The sequence below is a fragment of the Odontomachus brunneus genome, unplaced genomic scaffold (genome assembly GCF_010583005.1).
Source record: "Odontomachus brunneus isolate Ranch 3 - 2012 unplaced genomic scaffold, Obru_v1 Obru_scaffold_085, whole genome shotgun sequence".
NCBI classification, from domain to species: Eukaryota; Metazoa; Arthropoda; class Insecta; order Hymenoptera; family Formicidae; genus Odontomachus; species Odontomachus brunneus.
This window is the reverse complement of record NW_022639535.1, coordinates 807706-825106: the sequence shown is the minus strand read 5'-3', so window position 1 is coordinate 825106 and position 17401 is coordinate 807706. Positions and strand designations below refer to the sequence as shown.

The 17401-nt window shown below is 42.8% G+C and overlaps 1 protein-coding gene across 3 annotated transcripts in view; it reads right to left on the bottom strand.

Moving 5' to 3' along the window:
* Positions 1-17401, bottom strand: part of LOC116847950 (neurotrimin-like) — a 188102-nt gene that overhangs the window by 36141 nt on the left and 134560 nt on the right. For all 3 annotated transcript variants that reach the window (XM_032823582.1, XM_032823581.1, XM_032823580.1), the window contains one exon: positions 797-955. In XM_032823582.1, coding sequence (XP_032679473.1) covers positions 797-955 — 159 coding nt within the window. The remainder of the gene's footprint in view (positions 1-796; positions 956-17401) is intronic.

Sequence of the window (17401 nt, the reverse complement as noted above, 5' to 3'; positions counted from 1 at the left end):
ATATCGCAAATCTTTTTGGAGCTTCTGTTTCTCGAGGATGTGAAAAGGACAGTTTTACGATATCATGGATTTATTTAACATTAACATGAGAATTCATCCTGTCCCCAAGAAAGCTCTTTAACTTAGGACACTGAATAATATTTCCGAACAGCTCCGTGCGTCCGTTTCGCGAACAATGTCATCGTTACATGTAATTGTTTCTTGCATGGTCAACGTTCCGAAAGTTCGAAGAATTTATAAATAAAGTTCTTCTAGCGTACTTCGTAACTTGGCGCAAATTAAAAAGGACGAAATTAACGCGCATCCCGTGGCCGGAATATCTTGCAGCGTAACAGCACACCAATACAGCGCAAAACTTTGCAAAGGGCCGAGAGATATAGTGCGGCCAAACTGTCCGGCGGTCTTTCAAGGCAAACACGGAGCGCAGAAATTTTGCGATCGCTCGGTGTGGCGAGCTAATGACACATAAAATACCCGCCACAGTGTGGAAGTGAGAGACAGACGAGTTAGGAGATGGGTTAAAAGCGCAACCCCGAAAGAGACCGCATCGCATGCGAACGATCACCAACTGCACTCCAGCCAGCAGGAGTATCAAACGCCATGTCTTTAGCTCGTCGTATTCGATTAGCTCTCATCGTGACGAAGCGTCCGACACGACGACAACGATATCAACGGTGGAAAAGCGAGCGAGTGCGAGCACGAGACGCGCCCACCTAAATTCAGCGAAATTTTCTCGACTTTATCGCCGGCCTGACTGCGAATTACGCTCGTTCGCGGGCAACTCGTTCAAACTCACCTCTCTCCCCGTTGCCGAGGTTAATTAGCTGACCGTCCTCACGCCGCCAGGTGATGTTGGGCGCCGGTGAACCGGTCGCGGCGCAACGCAGGGTCACGTTCCGTCCTTCCGCCACCACCATGTCTGTGCTGGTCTCATAGTCCACGATATCGGGCGGCACTGGACAAGGGAACTGTTATCGTTAGAATACACCACTGTCGATAAGCGTGGGTTAAGGCTAGTGAACACTTTAGCGTCGAAAAACGTACTCGAGACAAATCAGAGTACGATCGAGGATTGAATTATTCCAATATGTCGCGCTCGCAATTATGTTCTAAAATGGAGAACTGTTCATTGTGAAGTTGTACACGAAAAAAGAATGTCCGTTTACGCAGCTGAATAGGGACCACATATAAACATTCGGTAACCAGAAATGATGTATATGTTACCGCATTTACCGAAAGCATTTGTCTGAACATTCAATTGTATTCAAACTTGGTTGCAATAACTGACAAGTAAACCTAAATTGAAAAAGTACACCTCGATTTCTTTCTAATTTAGCATAAATGTAGAAGTACAAAAAATATTTAGGTCATCTTTTTTTCATTTTGGCCCACCTTTAAGTTTCACAAGCAGTTTATAGATTCTTAATGTTCTCACTCCAATCATCAATAAGTATAAAAATGCATAAAAAATACAAGTGGATACAAAATATAGTTAAATAATTTTAACAAAATCGGCATAGCTGAGACACAAACCATTCTAAATTTCTTTAGTCGAGATTCCAACCAAAATATTTCAAATCTATTAAATTAATAAAAAATGATTTGAATATCGGCCAAACCGAGAGAAAGGGGAGGGGGAAAGAGAGAGAGAGAGAGAGATCGACCCAGCAATTTAAATTAAATTTTTAATAAAATCGGCATAGCTGAGCCACGAACCATTCTAAATTTCTTTAGCCGAGATTCCAACCAAAATATTTCAAATCTGTGCTAAATTAGTCAAAAATAGTTTGAATCTCGATCAAACCGAAAGAATTTCCGGCAATTTTAATTAAAATTTTAACAAAATGGGCATAGCTGAAACACTAATTTAGCACAGATTTAAAATATTTCGGTTGGAATCTCGGCTAAAGAAATTTAGAATGATTCGTGTCTCAGCTATGCCGATTTTGTTAAAATTATTTAACTATATTTTGTATCCAGTTTTATTTTTTATGCACTTTTGTTGTACTTGTTGATGATAGGAATGAGAACATTAAAAAGCTATAAACTGTCCGTGAAACTCAAAGTGTGTGTGTTTGTGGGCCAAAATGAAAAAATATAACCTAAATATTTTTTTGTATTTCTACATTTGTGCCAAATTAGAAAGAAATCGGAGTATAACGTTTGGATAAGTTTACTTGTGAGAAAAATTGACTAAAAAGAAACAAAAATCTTTCTATTTCTACTACCAAGTTTTTCATCTGGTTCCTTTTCTTAGCAAGCAGCAAAAATTCGATTATAATGACAATTGTTTTTTTTCGTGTAATAGAAAGTAAACTACTATTTATTAGCATCCATTTTAGTCACTGACACTCTAGAAAATCTTTTCATTCTTCTTGTGACTATTTGTTTACAAATTTAGCTGTGAAAGTTTCTTTTAGAATCATTGAGTGCAAGTATAAAGTTAAACTGCAACACAGGTCGCATGTAAAACCAAATTTGCTTAGAATATGAACGACTAAAGAGGATGCCAATAATTGTGTATTTTATCTTATCTCACATAGTTATCGCGTATTAAAGATACAAACTCAAGTCGAACTTAATAGAACGACGAAAAATGCTGGGATTGAATCGCCGCTATATTTATCTTCAATCTCTTTAATGGACGTATCTTTGAAGGCACAGAAGGATCAGATGCGACATGTAATAGGAGCGCGCTTGCATCCGGATACCAGAAATTAGAAGATATCATCCACAAAGTATACACGATAATAAATCTTTCTCTTTCTCTCTCATTTACAACCTTTCGTTTACAATGCTGTAAACTCTAAGAGGTCTATGTATCTAGTAAATAAACTCTATCCTACTCTCCGTCAGTGATGCGGCCAAAGAAACGAGAATCTCCTCGTAACACTTAGCGCAACAATAACGTCCGCGAGTTACTCGCACAGAAAGAGAGAGAGAGAGAGAGAATGAAGGGAGAAGGAGAGAGAGAAAGTGCAGAGCGAGGGTGGACGAGTATATCTGTCCGTTCATAAATCAGCCGGCGCGGATTAGTTCTGCATGCGCGCGGAGTCGAGGGTGGAAACTACTACGGTACAGCGCGGCTCTTCAACAACGTATGACACGGCAGGGACACGTGCGCACACGCGACGCATGCAGGCTGCACGTAATAAAGTAGAGAACGATAACGGCGCAACGACGCATCCGCGTCATCTCCGGCCGGAAGCAAACTCACGACGCACACCGTCTAGCTGAATGTTGTCTACGGCCGGACCTCCGTAGCTCGGGCATTAAAGAGAGCCACCCCGAAGGACGTTCTCATTTTGGGTTCCGTACGACTTCCCGAGACCCGAATAACGCCGAGTTTCGTGGAGTTTAGGATACGGCCTGGATACGACCCCGAGAATGCCCGGGCTGTTCGCTGAAGCGGTTTCGCGAGTGCATGTATATGTATGTATTGCTCTGTTCACTACATCCATTATCAAAAATTCTCGAGACCGCGTAGATACATTCGCGAAACATGAAATTGCCTCGTGCGACTTCTCGAAGCTGATTTCTCTGAATATTGCGCGCGCCAAGAACATTCACGCACAAACACGTCCGTGATCCATAAAGTTTCCGGCCGTTGCGACCTCCCAAATCAGGATTATGAGATTTGTAATTGAGGATTTGTTATTACTGGCACGAATTGTAAAGTAAAAAAACAAAGCAATTATTGTTATAAGTGATAATTATTTTTTGTTGCAATTTTAATTAAATTCGAGTCTAATTAGTCTTAAATAGTCTCAAAAAGCATTTGTATAAAATTTTAATCATTTTTAATCAATCTGGACTTTAAACATATGTGCTTTTTCAATTGTATTTCAATTCGACTTTAATAATTTAATAATTTATAATTATAAAAAAATAATAGACATTTAATTATAAAAATATTCAGTTATTTACCAATCTGCCAAGACAAATATTAAATAAAGCAACAAGGCCGCAATCACGATCTGCAGAGAGTGCCGACGTACATACGTGCAAACATAGATTGTAATTTCCGCCATCTTTGCAGAAATCATAACCCGAATGATATCTCGATGACTCCCCGTGGCCAAACTTCTCCATTCAGCTACAGAACGTTAAAGACAAGCTAGCGCTTTTCCCTTATTTTTTCCTTCTCTCATTCCGGCTGTCTCGCCTTCTCCCAGGGCGTTGAACAAACGCGTCCCTCGCGAGTAATGTCTTACGAGGTTCGCCAACATGCGAATCGGCTCGAAGGCTGCATCGGTTTGCCGGAGGGAGGAGCAGGTCGAGGTTGACGGGGTCGATTTTATTCCGCCCTACGGCCGGAACTCGATTTGCGGTTGAGTGCCCGTATGGGTGATGCTGAATTGGCGGGTCAAAGCCACCTAGAGTCTCCACCGGCGAGAGCCTCCCCGCTTCTCTTCCGCTCGCCCTACCTGCTCTACCTACCTACCTACCCACCTACCTATCCACTCACACAGTCAAGCTTCGAACGTATGTATGTACGTATGTATGTTCGTTGGTTGGTTGGTTGGTTGGTTGGTTGGTTGGTTGGTTGGTTCGTTCGTTCCTTTTGTTCGTTTGACCCTACACGTATTTGGAGACCACGCGGGTTTTGATAGCAACGCGATTCGTGGCAAATCTTTGTGCGTCCCGTGCGCGATATTCGCGCTTTCTACCGACGTTCCTGCAGTGTCGGAACGATTCCGTACTACATCGCACCGTGAACGTAACACGTGCACGTTACGGTACAATAGAATAGAACATGGAATTGAACAATGAAGAAATGCCGATTGACTGATAATTTCGGCTTTCTGAAATTGGCCTGATTTAAATGGATAGCCTCCCCTAATTACACATGTCGCGTGTGCGCGGTAATCTTATAATCTCAATTTGAGCCTGTAGCGTATTAACGATTCCTCGATTATACCCCCGCGCGTATGCTCGTTAAAGTTTTAATTCTGATAGCCCTTAATTAGTAAATTTGTAGAGTTCACGCAAAAGAAGCGGCAGCTTCTGGCAAAGGAGCTTCCCGTCAAAAAAGTTGAAATATAAATAGCGGTCCACTATCTACAAGAGCAGGAAAGCTCCCGCATTTCTGTATAAAAACAAAAGTACATTGCTCAAAATAATTATAAATTTAAATTTCTCAAACATCTTATCAATCAATTTTATATAATCCACGTATAAAAATGGTTTAAATGGTTCTTGATATTAATAATTAATTAATCGATTCACAGAGTCTGCCCGGGACTAAGCAATTCGCGAACTATAATTTAATAACTGGCCAGTTTTTTGATGTCGATATATATATAGTGAAAACTTAGTGAACAAATTGGACATTATTGTAGTGTGTGCAGTTCGCTTTTACTCTTCCATTCCGTCCGCTATTCCGCGTGTTCTGTAAACTCACGGACGCCAAACTACAAAACAAAACTCAATGCAATCGCTCATGCGGCCGCTGCCGTCTACTCCACCGCATCAATCTAAACCCGAATCTTAACTCGTGGCGCGCGCAACTATACATGTACGAAGCGTCATTTCTGCCTCGTCTACCTACGAATACATAAACTACCTCAGTCTGCGCATTCGCGCACATTTCGCGACGCTTTTTTCACTTCTTTCAGCCCGAAATAGGACTGAAATATCTGAACAGTAATATCGAATAAATATCTTAGATAATTCACGACAAAAAAATTTGGTTCAATTAACCATAAATATTTGTTAAAATATGAACGAATCGGAGAATCCATACCGTTCTCACAGTTAAAATTTTTATAATACATAATGCACACTCGATTACTCCAACTAAATTTTTCTTTGCTTGTCAGAGATAGTGAATTTTCCTTATTATACTATAAAATCCATGCAAAAGCTTTTGTAAGCCCTTTTATACTTCCTTCATTAATGTTTTTCCTTTTCTCAGAAAAATACACGTGAACGTGACCGGCGAATTTTAAAAGTCATCGAGCAATTTCTCCCATTAGGGAGTCACGTGACGACAATAAACGCGAGAAGAGGAAAGTCGTGCGATTTTGGTTTGACGCACTTTTAAAAAATACAGCCATGCACCGTCGAGATTACGGACTATTAAGCATTAGCAATGGGCGGCTCAGTTTCTGTTATTCCGCACGTTCGTCGCTTCAGCCGTTTTCATCCCACGCGTTCGCGCCTCGCGCATTCGACGGTAAGCTGCGTCGTCCTGCGTCTGTCATCCTCGCATCAATCCGATTCCCGACATGGTCGACTCTGCCACTGTGGCGTTCCCGGCTCCCCCGGCTTATGCGCCCGGATATAAAACAATTTTAATACGAAAAATGTAACGCGACAGCCGTCCCTTTGACGCGACCGAATAATCACTTCACTCACGGACTAAGGATGGCAGTATTGTTCTTGCGACAATTTTCATGGCTCTCGAACGGGATATTTCGCAAGGACATCATTGTCATTGGACAATGTTAATGGAAAACTTACGGATCGCGCTACCCTTCCGTCCGCAGGTGCAACATAATGATATGCAAATAAGTTATTATAGCATGGTCGAACACTTGCCGGAATTGATATACGTCCGCGATGTTTTCCTAACGTGATACGTGGTCCGTTCACCGTTGTTTCGCATACAGTATGTATCTAGTTATAATATCATCAGGTTGCGGAGAATTCTATATATTAAAGCAAACCCCCGGTATATCACGTATCAACCTCAATCCGCCTCGCCCATCCCGTTTACCGGTAACAACCTCCGTCGGTTCAGAGTCCTGGAAACTCACCACTCCTCAACGTGACTATGCACTTCGTTTCATCTAACGTTGTTTCTACCACCGAGGTTACTCCTACTTGGGATAACCCCAGCCAATTTCGGATAACGGCGATCTTCTTCAAACTTCTGATACATTTCCTAATACTTTGCGTCCGCTACAAAATTTGACGTTTCTTGAAACCGTCGCTCAAACTCCGCACGGATAAATAAAAAAGAGAAAGAGAAAGAAAAAGAAAAAGGAAACCAGAGAAAACACTAAGGATATCATTTGCTGAAGTATGATTTTCCTACAACAAAATATTAATGTATATCTTGATGCTCATGCATACAAAATAGTCTAGTAACCATACTCTGAAAGTAGTACACTGGTCTTTCTTGCTATTTGTACGTGTTTGAGCGGTACTCTCAGACACTGTATGGTATAAATAAACACTACATATCAATTCATCACATAACCCTGATTATGGTTGATTCCAATTGATTATCTGGTTGTATGATATTATTGGGCTCTAATGAGTTATATAACGCAGCGTGGTAATCAGAACCTTTTTAAGAGTAAGTATTATTAATAATTAGGACTCACACCATAACATTACGTTGTAAAGACGTAGAAAACTAATTCAAATCAATCTATAACTAGATAATACTAATCAGGATTAACCTGATCAAAATAATGGAAAACATTTCTAGTCAGGTAGTATTTGTTCTGTAGACCACAACAAAGAGATAGCAATATTCCTTTAGTTGAAAGAGGCAATATGAGGATATATACTAACTGAACATTACGTATTCAGAATTGTGGTTATGAAATTTAACTTGAGTTGCGTAAATTTTCTTTCTATCTATGGAGAATGTAGATGTAGCGATTATAACAGTTTATAACAGTTGTAAAACAAATCGTATGACGAATGAAACATTCTTCAACCGATCTCCGATACGTCTCGCCCCGATAATCGCTTTTCACTTCTCGCGTCGCGCTGTAAGCGGAATACTAATGAGTTTCTCCGCTAAATGACAGCAATCAGAGCCACCGTCGTACCACTGCGCTTTTTGCGGCGACGCGCTACGACCATCCCTTCTTCTCGGCCAGACTGGCGCAAAAATCTTCGAACGAGATAGACTTGTATCAGGTATCAATCCGATCCCATCTCGTCCATCCCTCTACTACTACTACGTAACAACTTCCGCCATCCCGGATTCTCTTGGACTCAACCTCCCCCTTCCCACTCGGACTCGCCCGGGCCGATGCGCGCTCGTTTCGTGGAACGTCGTTTCTACTGGTGCAACTGACGTTGAGTAGCGTGGCGGGTCGGGTTAAAAAAGTGCAGTGCATCGGACGAGCGCCGCAAGCCGAGCGTGGCTTAATTTCGATGCGTAAATCGAACGGCCGAGCGTGGGCGGTGAGGGGCAGAGGATGGGAAAAGGTGGAGGGACGCGGGGTTGAGAGTTGCTCCACATCGAAACACGACATGCCACGTAGCGAAGTTGGGAATTCGTTCCAGGCTCGGAAACGACGTTGTAACGAGTGCCGCCTGCAGGGCTATCGGGGCGGGTCTTAGTAAATCAGTCGGGGAATAGACCGGCGGGGGGAGGGAGAAAAGTTCAGCGAATTTATTTCGGAATCCGGACTAACCCGACCAAAAGTGTACGCGCTCGCCAAACCTCTATCGCCCGTGCGCGAGTTAGGTAATCCGCGCCTCGTATCTCATCATAAACCACGTCGAGGACCACGTCTGACCGTTAAACGAATTCGCTTCGACGCTGTGTCGTGCTCGTGAAACAGACTGATTCGATTTCTGTAACGCATTCATCCTTGCGACGCGTTAATCCCGATTCTATCTCCGTAATTCACCTCCGTGAAGCACCTAGAGGTCTATCACGAGAAAGACGGAAAGGCAACGGATAGTGCAACATATTAGGAATCTCACAAAAGGAACGACGTTGTACACTTTTTGGATCGGATCACCGCGGGATACACATAGATTCGGCGAAAGAAGGTAGTAAGTTCTTAACGGAACTAAGCTGCAAGTGCGAGCGAGTGAGCTGAGCGAGCTGAGCAGGCTGAGCGAGGAGGAATATTGGCGATGCACTTTATCACAGATAAAATATGCAGCTTACAACTTTGCTGCCGCCAACGAATCGAAGCGCCCACAGGGAGATATGTAGCGCGATTGCCAGAAGAGATTGGTTCGCAGGATTCGCTAACAGTAACCCAATATTGGGTCTCGGCAAACAGCTGGCTTACTGCTGAACCCGAATATTTAAACAAAAGCGATATCATCTAGCCGGAGTTATTGGCCGCGAGATAATCATTGACGGTATTTCTATCGCTCCAGGAACTTTATCCGAAGAATACACGAACAGACGAACGACATTATCGCCGCGACACGCGAGGATGTGCATTCATCATGCACATTTTGAGCATTATCGCGATACTATTCCGCGACGGGTTTCATCGGAAATCATTGACTCAGCAGAATCGTTTGCGAGACCTGTGACGAAGTAGAAAGATCACAAATTTGCATTGCGCCACACGTAACGCTAAAATGTTACCGTCCGTCCAATGAATGCCCGATATATATTTTATGAAGCATGCGTGTTCACAGCGCGTACACAATCAGTACGCACGCCAGCCATTCGAAAAATATTGAAACTACCATGCGAGAGAGACGGGAAGAGTTGCTAGTTGCGTGTTACCTCTCTTGTGCGCGAGCGCGTCAAGTAGAACAAATTGGATTTATAAATAAATCGCCCGAGTTTATTTTCACCCTAACAAAAGCGACGTCCTGCTTTTGCAAACAGATGATTAAAATGTAACTACCGGCTCTCTATTGGTGAATGTGTTTACGTAGCGATCGCGACCTCACCTTTATGGCGTCGAGGAGAGAGAGAGCGTGTGACGTTCTCCCTCTCCCATGTGTGTCGGACCGGTGTGATTAACACGTTTCGCGCGTACCTGCGGACCGAGCGTGTTGCACGAACAAAGAGGGTTTTACTGGATTCGGGGATTTTGTCTACCGGTTTTGCGCCCGCGGTCCGAGATACCCCTACGAATGCGTCAGCAAGCGTGGACGAGCCGGCGCGCTCAAAATAATGAGCATTATGTGAATAACGCCATGTACAGAACACGTGTGCGCTTTATTGTTACAAGTATTAACGGTAGCTTTAACGAGCGGGAGAGGGGTGGGGGCGAAGAGAGAGGGCGAGAGTAGGGTAGCGATTGCAAATAAATAACTAAGTACATTAATTAACGTCACAAACTGCGATTGTTGAACAGAATTGTAATCGAAACGTTCCTGCATTATCAACGAGGTAAAACAATTCTATGCTTCTTTATGCTACTCAATCAGACGAATTCGCATAAGCAACTTATATAGATTAAGCGTGATTGACATATATTCACTGCAGCGATTCACATACAGCTCTCTCGGAACACAACGTGTCTTATTCTGTATTTGCGATACAATGATACTATGAATTCTGCTTTTAAGGATGCTGTGCTTATGTTTCAAAAGTAACGAAAATATTTGGAAAAAATTGCAAATTAATCTATATTGCATGTAAAAATTATCAGACAATTTGACATTGATTCAAATGGAATTACATTATAAAGTGTAAATCCAGCAAACATGATGACGTCAAATAATGTATTGATGACGCATTATTGATGTTAAAAATATCATTAATGCATCGTTAAAACATTATTTGACGCAAACCTGAGAGTACTTACTTAAATTTGGGAATATTTGAACGCATGCTGTGTGTGTGTGTGTGTGTGTGTGTGTGTGTGTGTTATATAGAGATATAATAAAAAAATAATGTCAAAAATGCCTATTTTTATACACATGTGTTTGAAATATTAATTCAAAACAATATGTGTAAAGTTTTAATGTGATTCAGAGAGAGACAAAAGTTTGAAAACCCAAAATATAAAATGAACAAAGTAAATAAATAATGAAAATATATAATGAACAATACGTTGTTATATAGCTGTGTTGTAATATACCATTTTTATACAGGAAATAGGAATATTATCGTATTTCTAATTTTCAGTGACTTTTTGCAAGAGTTATACAGGTAATGCATTCTTCATTTCGAGAATTAGCGACACGAACACGACTCGAACTATTTAACAGTCTAGCTTCTACTCCCCTCTCATAAGTTTCGGAAATGTTTAATATTCGCCGATGTGATTTCGTTTGGTTCCTCTTCAGGAAAGAAGGTAATGATATCGCAGTCAAGTTGACGAAAATATGTAATAAACGTGAGGAACTTTCTAAAGTATCTTATTTCTTTTTCGCAATATTCAAATGAATTTTCTTCTCGAGCGAACAAGTTTACGATTCGATATCGGTATCAGTCAACGTCCGTTTCTCCTCCTCCGTGCGGCAGTAATCGCTGAAACAATCGGCGTTCTTGGTCGCAATAAAGCACAGACGACGTCAATACGAATCTACCGCGATAATCGGGCACTCATTGTGCGTTCATGCGGCTAAGTACGCGCGTATCGCTCAGTTGAATCGCGTATTCGTGATACACACCGGTAAAGAGTGTTATAGCTGATGTAGCTCCGATTGCAATTTCGCGAGCCAGCGACGCGTGAAGTATAACTGACAACTGAAAGGGTATCGCGCCGAGTGATTGAGCCACGAAATTTTTGATGCGAGATTAACGCATCGATCGCACGGAGAAGTTTATCCGCCGATGTAGAGACGGACGATTGGAAACGATATCGGTGTCATCGTCCACAGGCTGGGCTCGCGCGCGAGATCGAATAAAATCCAAGCGAGCCCGAGAGAGCATCCGCGTTAATAGTATCGCGAAGGAGACAACATGCGGGCAATATTTGCACGCGACCAAACGCGCCTCCGTAATCGCATCCGACCAACTAGTTATTCGCAATTTTCAGGCGCTTGCCGACTACGTTTTATAACGCAGCAAATGACGCGTTAAAAATATCTTGTTGGTCACACACGTGTCGGACGCGCAAACGAGACCGCATGTTTTGGAAAGCTCCGGGCTTGAATAATGAAACAATGGCGACGTGACACGCACGATGAGTGTGATGATAAAAACATACAATAAAGTTATTTTCGCTGTTCCACTCCGCGATAAACATTTTTGTAAACCGATACGCGCGAAAATACACACACTGAAACGAAGTAATTTTGATTGAAAGTACATTCTGCGTTCTCGTTAATACCATTTCGTCCGTTGCACAATGCGTTTCATTTGCTGGGAAAAAGCACGAGCTAATAAAGTAGAATTTCACGCAGACTTCCACAATCCTTATTTCAACCTAACCCACATAATTACCGGTATCGCCGACAGTGGCGGTGCTTTAACGACATAGATGCATTAAATCGCGTGTAATACGGAGATTCTAGTTTTACATAGAAATACGCACGGCACGCATACGATGAAATATCGTAACTGCTCTTCGCACCTCCCCCGGAACAGCATGCTTATTTTACGGCAGTGCTTTACTCGCTCTACAAATCGCAAAAAAATGCGTGATCAATATTTAAACGGGTTCGCACAATTAGCGAGGAGAATGAGAGAGGGGGGAGGGGCAGGAGTGGCGGGGGTTGCAGGGGCAAGAGCTGAGGGAATCGCAGAGGGATAGCAAACGCTATCGATCAAGCCGAGAGCTCAGCTTATTTTTCCGATATAACGGTATCTACAACACGAACGGACACAGAGCAGCGCAGTCAGCTGATTGCGAGTTAATGCGTAGCTATTCTCACTCGTTAGCACGTGCGGACATGCAAGGCGATTCGCGTGCCGTTCGGGCGCCTCACAGTCTGAACGACTTCGAGCCTTTTCCACTGCAAGTGGAAACCGAGCTAGCCTGAGCTGACTCGCCGTCGTACTCGCGGCACCGCAACAGTCGGCCGCTGCTTTCCCTCCTCGCGCGCTCGCCGCGCCGTGAATAATTGGGTCGAATGGAAATACGAAGAATTATGTGTTGCGGGGAATTTAATTAAAGAAACCAACCTTCCGAAGCGAAAGAATCCCCTCGGGTCGGGTCGCCTAATAACCCTCAACGGGATAAACGTAAACCTGTTCGAGAGCTCGGCGCGATGTAAGGGAAAATGTAATGCGAGATTATTCAAATACCGATCTCGTGGGATTAGTCTTCCGCGGAATCGCTCGATCGCCGCTTGAAAATTCAGAGCGCTCTCTCTCTCTCTCTCTCTCTCTCTCGTACGACGCGAATAGAGAATCGTCCGCGAAAATCCCTTTAGCCGCCACTATTTATGAATTTATCGATGCATTTGCAAAACAATCGTGTAGCACCGTTTAAAGAGTAACCTCACGCGACGACAGGTTGTCGGTTAATTAGCACGTGCAAGCTTGCCGCAGCTTCCTGAATAATTCATAGCACGTTGTGTTTCATTCGTAGACTGGCGAGTTAATCTTCAGCGATCATATACACACGTATAAATATGCACACGCACGTGTGCGCACATAAATGCGTATGCCTTATTCTTTTTATCAAGTTAATAAATTACGTGTCATACTATTATGTTTATAAGTTTCAAGTAACGACTATTGATATGGATCGTAAAGTGCCTTAAGTGTTTTAAAGACCTCGACATCTCAAGTATCTCAAGTGAGATATTCGAATTTCAGTTCAGAGTTAGATGTATGAAGTTATCAGTTAAAACGCTATCAGTTAAAACGCTAAATATAAGGCCGGTATTCATAGTCGAATCTTATTTCAAGACCTTCTTAAGTAATGTCTTAAGATGCGAATACAGCTCTGTGACTGGTTCATGACATCTTAAGACAGTACTTAAGATGATCTTAAATATAAAATCGGACTATGAATACTGGTCTAAATGTCATATATATCATGTAATTCAACTGAAAATTCTGAATCTAGCTCTAAATGAAAATTCGAGTATCTCATATAGAAGCAAGTTTCAGGTGACAACTATTAATACGAGCCTAAGACGGTCGTCTAACTACGGCCCGTTAACGTTGGCTTGCTTATGGCCATCAAATATTAGCTGCTTAAGCTACGATTGTAATTGATGCGCGTCCGTACGATTACCGTACTGATAAATACACGTGGACACTAATGAGACCCCACTTATTAGCGCTTCGACACCGGGATTAGGAGCGTTATCGAATCGATGATATTAGCTCTGTCATCACGTATGCTTTGTGATTATGATACGAAAGTACACGGTCGCGCACGATGAAACGTTCCTATATCCGATAGCAGCACAATTCAACGATTATGAGCGTACAATTATGACCAGCTAAATTATTAAATCGTTCGCGGTATTATTGCGGATCTGATTCGAGCCCGCAATAATTAATAAGGCTTGCACACAGGGAATGCGTTAATTCTGACGAGAATTTACACGTGCATCTTTGTTCTTACGGGATGGTTTATATATTGATCTTTACTGATATGTCAATTTGTTGGAAGATATATAAAAAATACACAGCTACAATATAAATACGACTGCCGAGCTCGACAAAAAAAATGTTTAGTAACTATCTTTATCGTCGTAGCAAGAATGTTTTATAAGACGTAATAAAAGCATCAATTGGTGGCAAATAAAATTCTAATTACGTCCGTAAATGCGAAAAACGTCGACAGATATATTTTGGAACAAAAGTATCGGTTTGATATCTTTTGTCGAATATCGCTCGCGCCACAGGCATTCATACGTATATCCAGAGAGGAAATAAAAATAGATGTATCAATTCTTCATAGCTCTGACATTTATAGTTTTCAACGCTTTTCGCGAGATTTATCGGGCTGAAGAAATTCGCACGGATAATTTTCTGGCCGCAGCTCTCTGATACGAGCGCGGAAATTCTTTCAAATGGAAATAGCACGGCGTGCTCTATTACACATTTCGGACTACGTACGAATTGTTCTTTCGCCTTTGCTTAAGCCGGAGCGCTCGGAGTTGTGCAACGTTAAAATCCTAATATCGCGATTTTCAGGAGAAACCCGACGTAGCGCACCTAAAAACGCGATCTATCGACGCTTTACTTGCCATTATCACGCGACGCGTCTCTCTTGATATAACGACGCTAAATAAATGAAATCCGAATGTAACAAACGCGTCTTTGCTTTTTCGGCTTTGTCCGTCTGCGCGCAATAAATCTTTATCGGACCCCAAATTAACAAGTTCGTGATAGGACGTCAGCACTCGAAACATACAATTTACATATGGCTGTCCTAGATAACTGAATCACACTGGGAACTGTTATTTTCTACTCGACAACTTCATGCCAGCAATTATTTATCGGCCGATACACAGAAAGAAAACAAGACAAGAAGTTATCTTTTGCGGAATCGATCGTTTCGTTATGTCGGGCAATTTTCAACTCAACTGCGCTGAGCCATCGCGAGACATAGATAGATATCGACGAGGCATGGTAAAAAATTTGTCGACTGACTATGGCGATGGATCCGAGGCGCTCGCACGTTGACACTCGCGACGCTACGAAATGATCGTCGGCGCAGCTGCACACGGCAAACTGCAAACCGCGAAGCGAGTGCCGCTAGTGAGACACCTAGGCGAAACGTTCCATTATGTATTTGTTGGTACCACTTCTCAGCGGCGTCGCAAGATAACGAGGAGCGCTTCCCTTTCCTCCATCGTCTCCCGTTGCCTATCTATCTGCCTGCGCCGTGACGAGATCCGGACAATTTTACTCTGCGGGGGAGATACTCGTCGTCACGGTCCGTTGCCATCTTGTTATCTGCCAGAGGCCACGCGAAAAAGGTAACGTCCGCGGAAGGGGCAGGAGCGCCGCGGTGGATAAAGAATGAAGATAAAAGTGTCCCCGGTATCGTTGCACGGACGGAAACGCCGGAAAGTTCGGCCAAGGCGCGCGGAGTTAGCCGGAACAATAGATCACTTTGCTAGGACACACGATCCGCAGGACAATCCAGGTCCCTAATCGAAATCAGTCGGCTCCTGGCGCTCCGTCACGGCGACGGAAGGTTGCGGCAGCGTCCATGTGGCGAGGATTTATTTACTCGGTACATAAAACGGCTCAAATGGCGCCAGCAGGTATCGTCGTATCAAATTGCTGGCGGCCATCAAAAAGGAATATTCGACGCTCAGCCCACCGCCGGTCCTCTCTGTCGGTCTTATCGCGAAAGTCGATTTCGACCCGCCGGGTCGTGTTCTGGACCCTATCGCTGCCCCCGACACGGTTAAATTTAAGTTTGCGGACGTTACACTTCACATTTGCGGACCGACGTCAAGCGCCAAGTGCGAAAGCATATGCTGTTGGTTATCTTTGGAAATAGTCACTGTATATATTTAGTTAGAGACTTTTTTGATATATGTCGAATTAAAATTTGCACAGAGAAAACGATTCTTATATTTGTACATATTCTGTATGGCTGGAGAGAAAATTTGAGCTTTCAAATTAAGTAGATGTTACATAAAAAAATTGCTGTTGTTATATACTGTTATATGCTGTTGTTATTATCTATACAGTTCTCACAGCCATTGTTTTTATAAGAAATGATGTTCAGTTAATATATCCTCATATATAGTTGCTTCAATCGAAGGAATATTACTGTCCCTTTGTTGTAATCTACAGAACAAGTATTATGACTGAGAGATCCATAGGCTTTAGTTACACTATACAGTACTGAGAATACTGGTCAAACCTGTATGGACAGACAACAAAGAAGACTTCTTACTTCCAGAGGATTATGGTTACTGTAATATAACCATTTTGTATGCATGAGTGAAAAATAATATCGATATTTTTCGCTTTCTTGCTCCCAAACTCTTGCCTCTCACTCGGGGCAAGTCTGTTGCATCGGTCAAGCAGATGCAGAAGACCAAAGTTCTGCCGTAGTTAATAGAGACGCTACATCCGCATGCAACTATCTCGCCCGCAACTGCTTTGAATTATGTATATAACGTTCATGTAAATACAACTGGGGGAATATAGTTCAAATTGATAGCACTTAAGCGCGCGCGGAGTGTTAAATTTAACGCGACTTTTGTATTTGTCGGTGCACTTCATCGTATCGTGCGACATATGTGCTCCTTAATGCACACATCTCGTGGCGCGCGCACGCCGCCGCTCGTTTTCGCAATTCCGCGGTCGCATTATCCCACCGCTCGCGAAAGCCCGCCGGAGCTTGCATAATATAGAATAAAAACAGACGTCACGGTTGAAACACCATTGTCGCGAAACCCTTTGAGACGTTAGACGTTAATATGTTATGTTTCGGCCGCGTTTCGCGATTTATCACGCGGGCGCGGATCGTGCAAAAAATTCTGCGGTCAGTTGTATTCGTAAGTTTCGACCTTGCGAACGAGCGAAGCTACATAGCGTGCTCGTATCAACGAGAACCGAGAGAGAGAGAGAGAGAGAGAGAGAGAGAGAGAGAGAGAGAAAGTGGGGGGAAGAGAGCCGGAGAAACTGCAGAGAACGCGAGAATCGCGCATTATTAATCAAATCAAGTAAATCTCGGAAAAAGTGAGGAAAAATTCGTTGTAACTGTCAAAACGACGAGGCTCGTACCCTTGTTATAACGGAATGCGTTAACTAAGTATTATGCGGGCCAAATTACCTTCTTTCTCCACTGTGGAAGAAAAGTATGATCCAATTCCGCTACGTGGTTTATGCACTCGGGATGCTAAT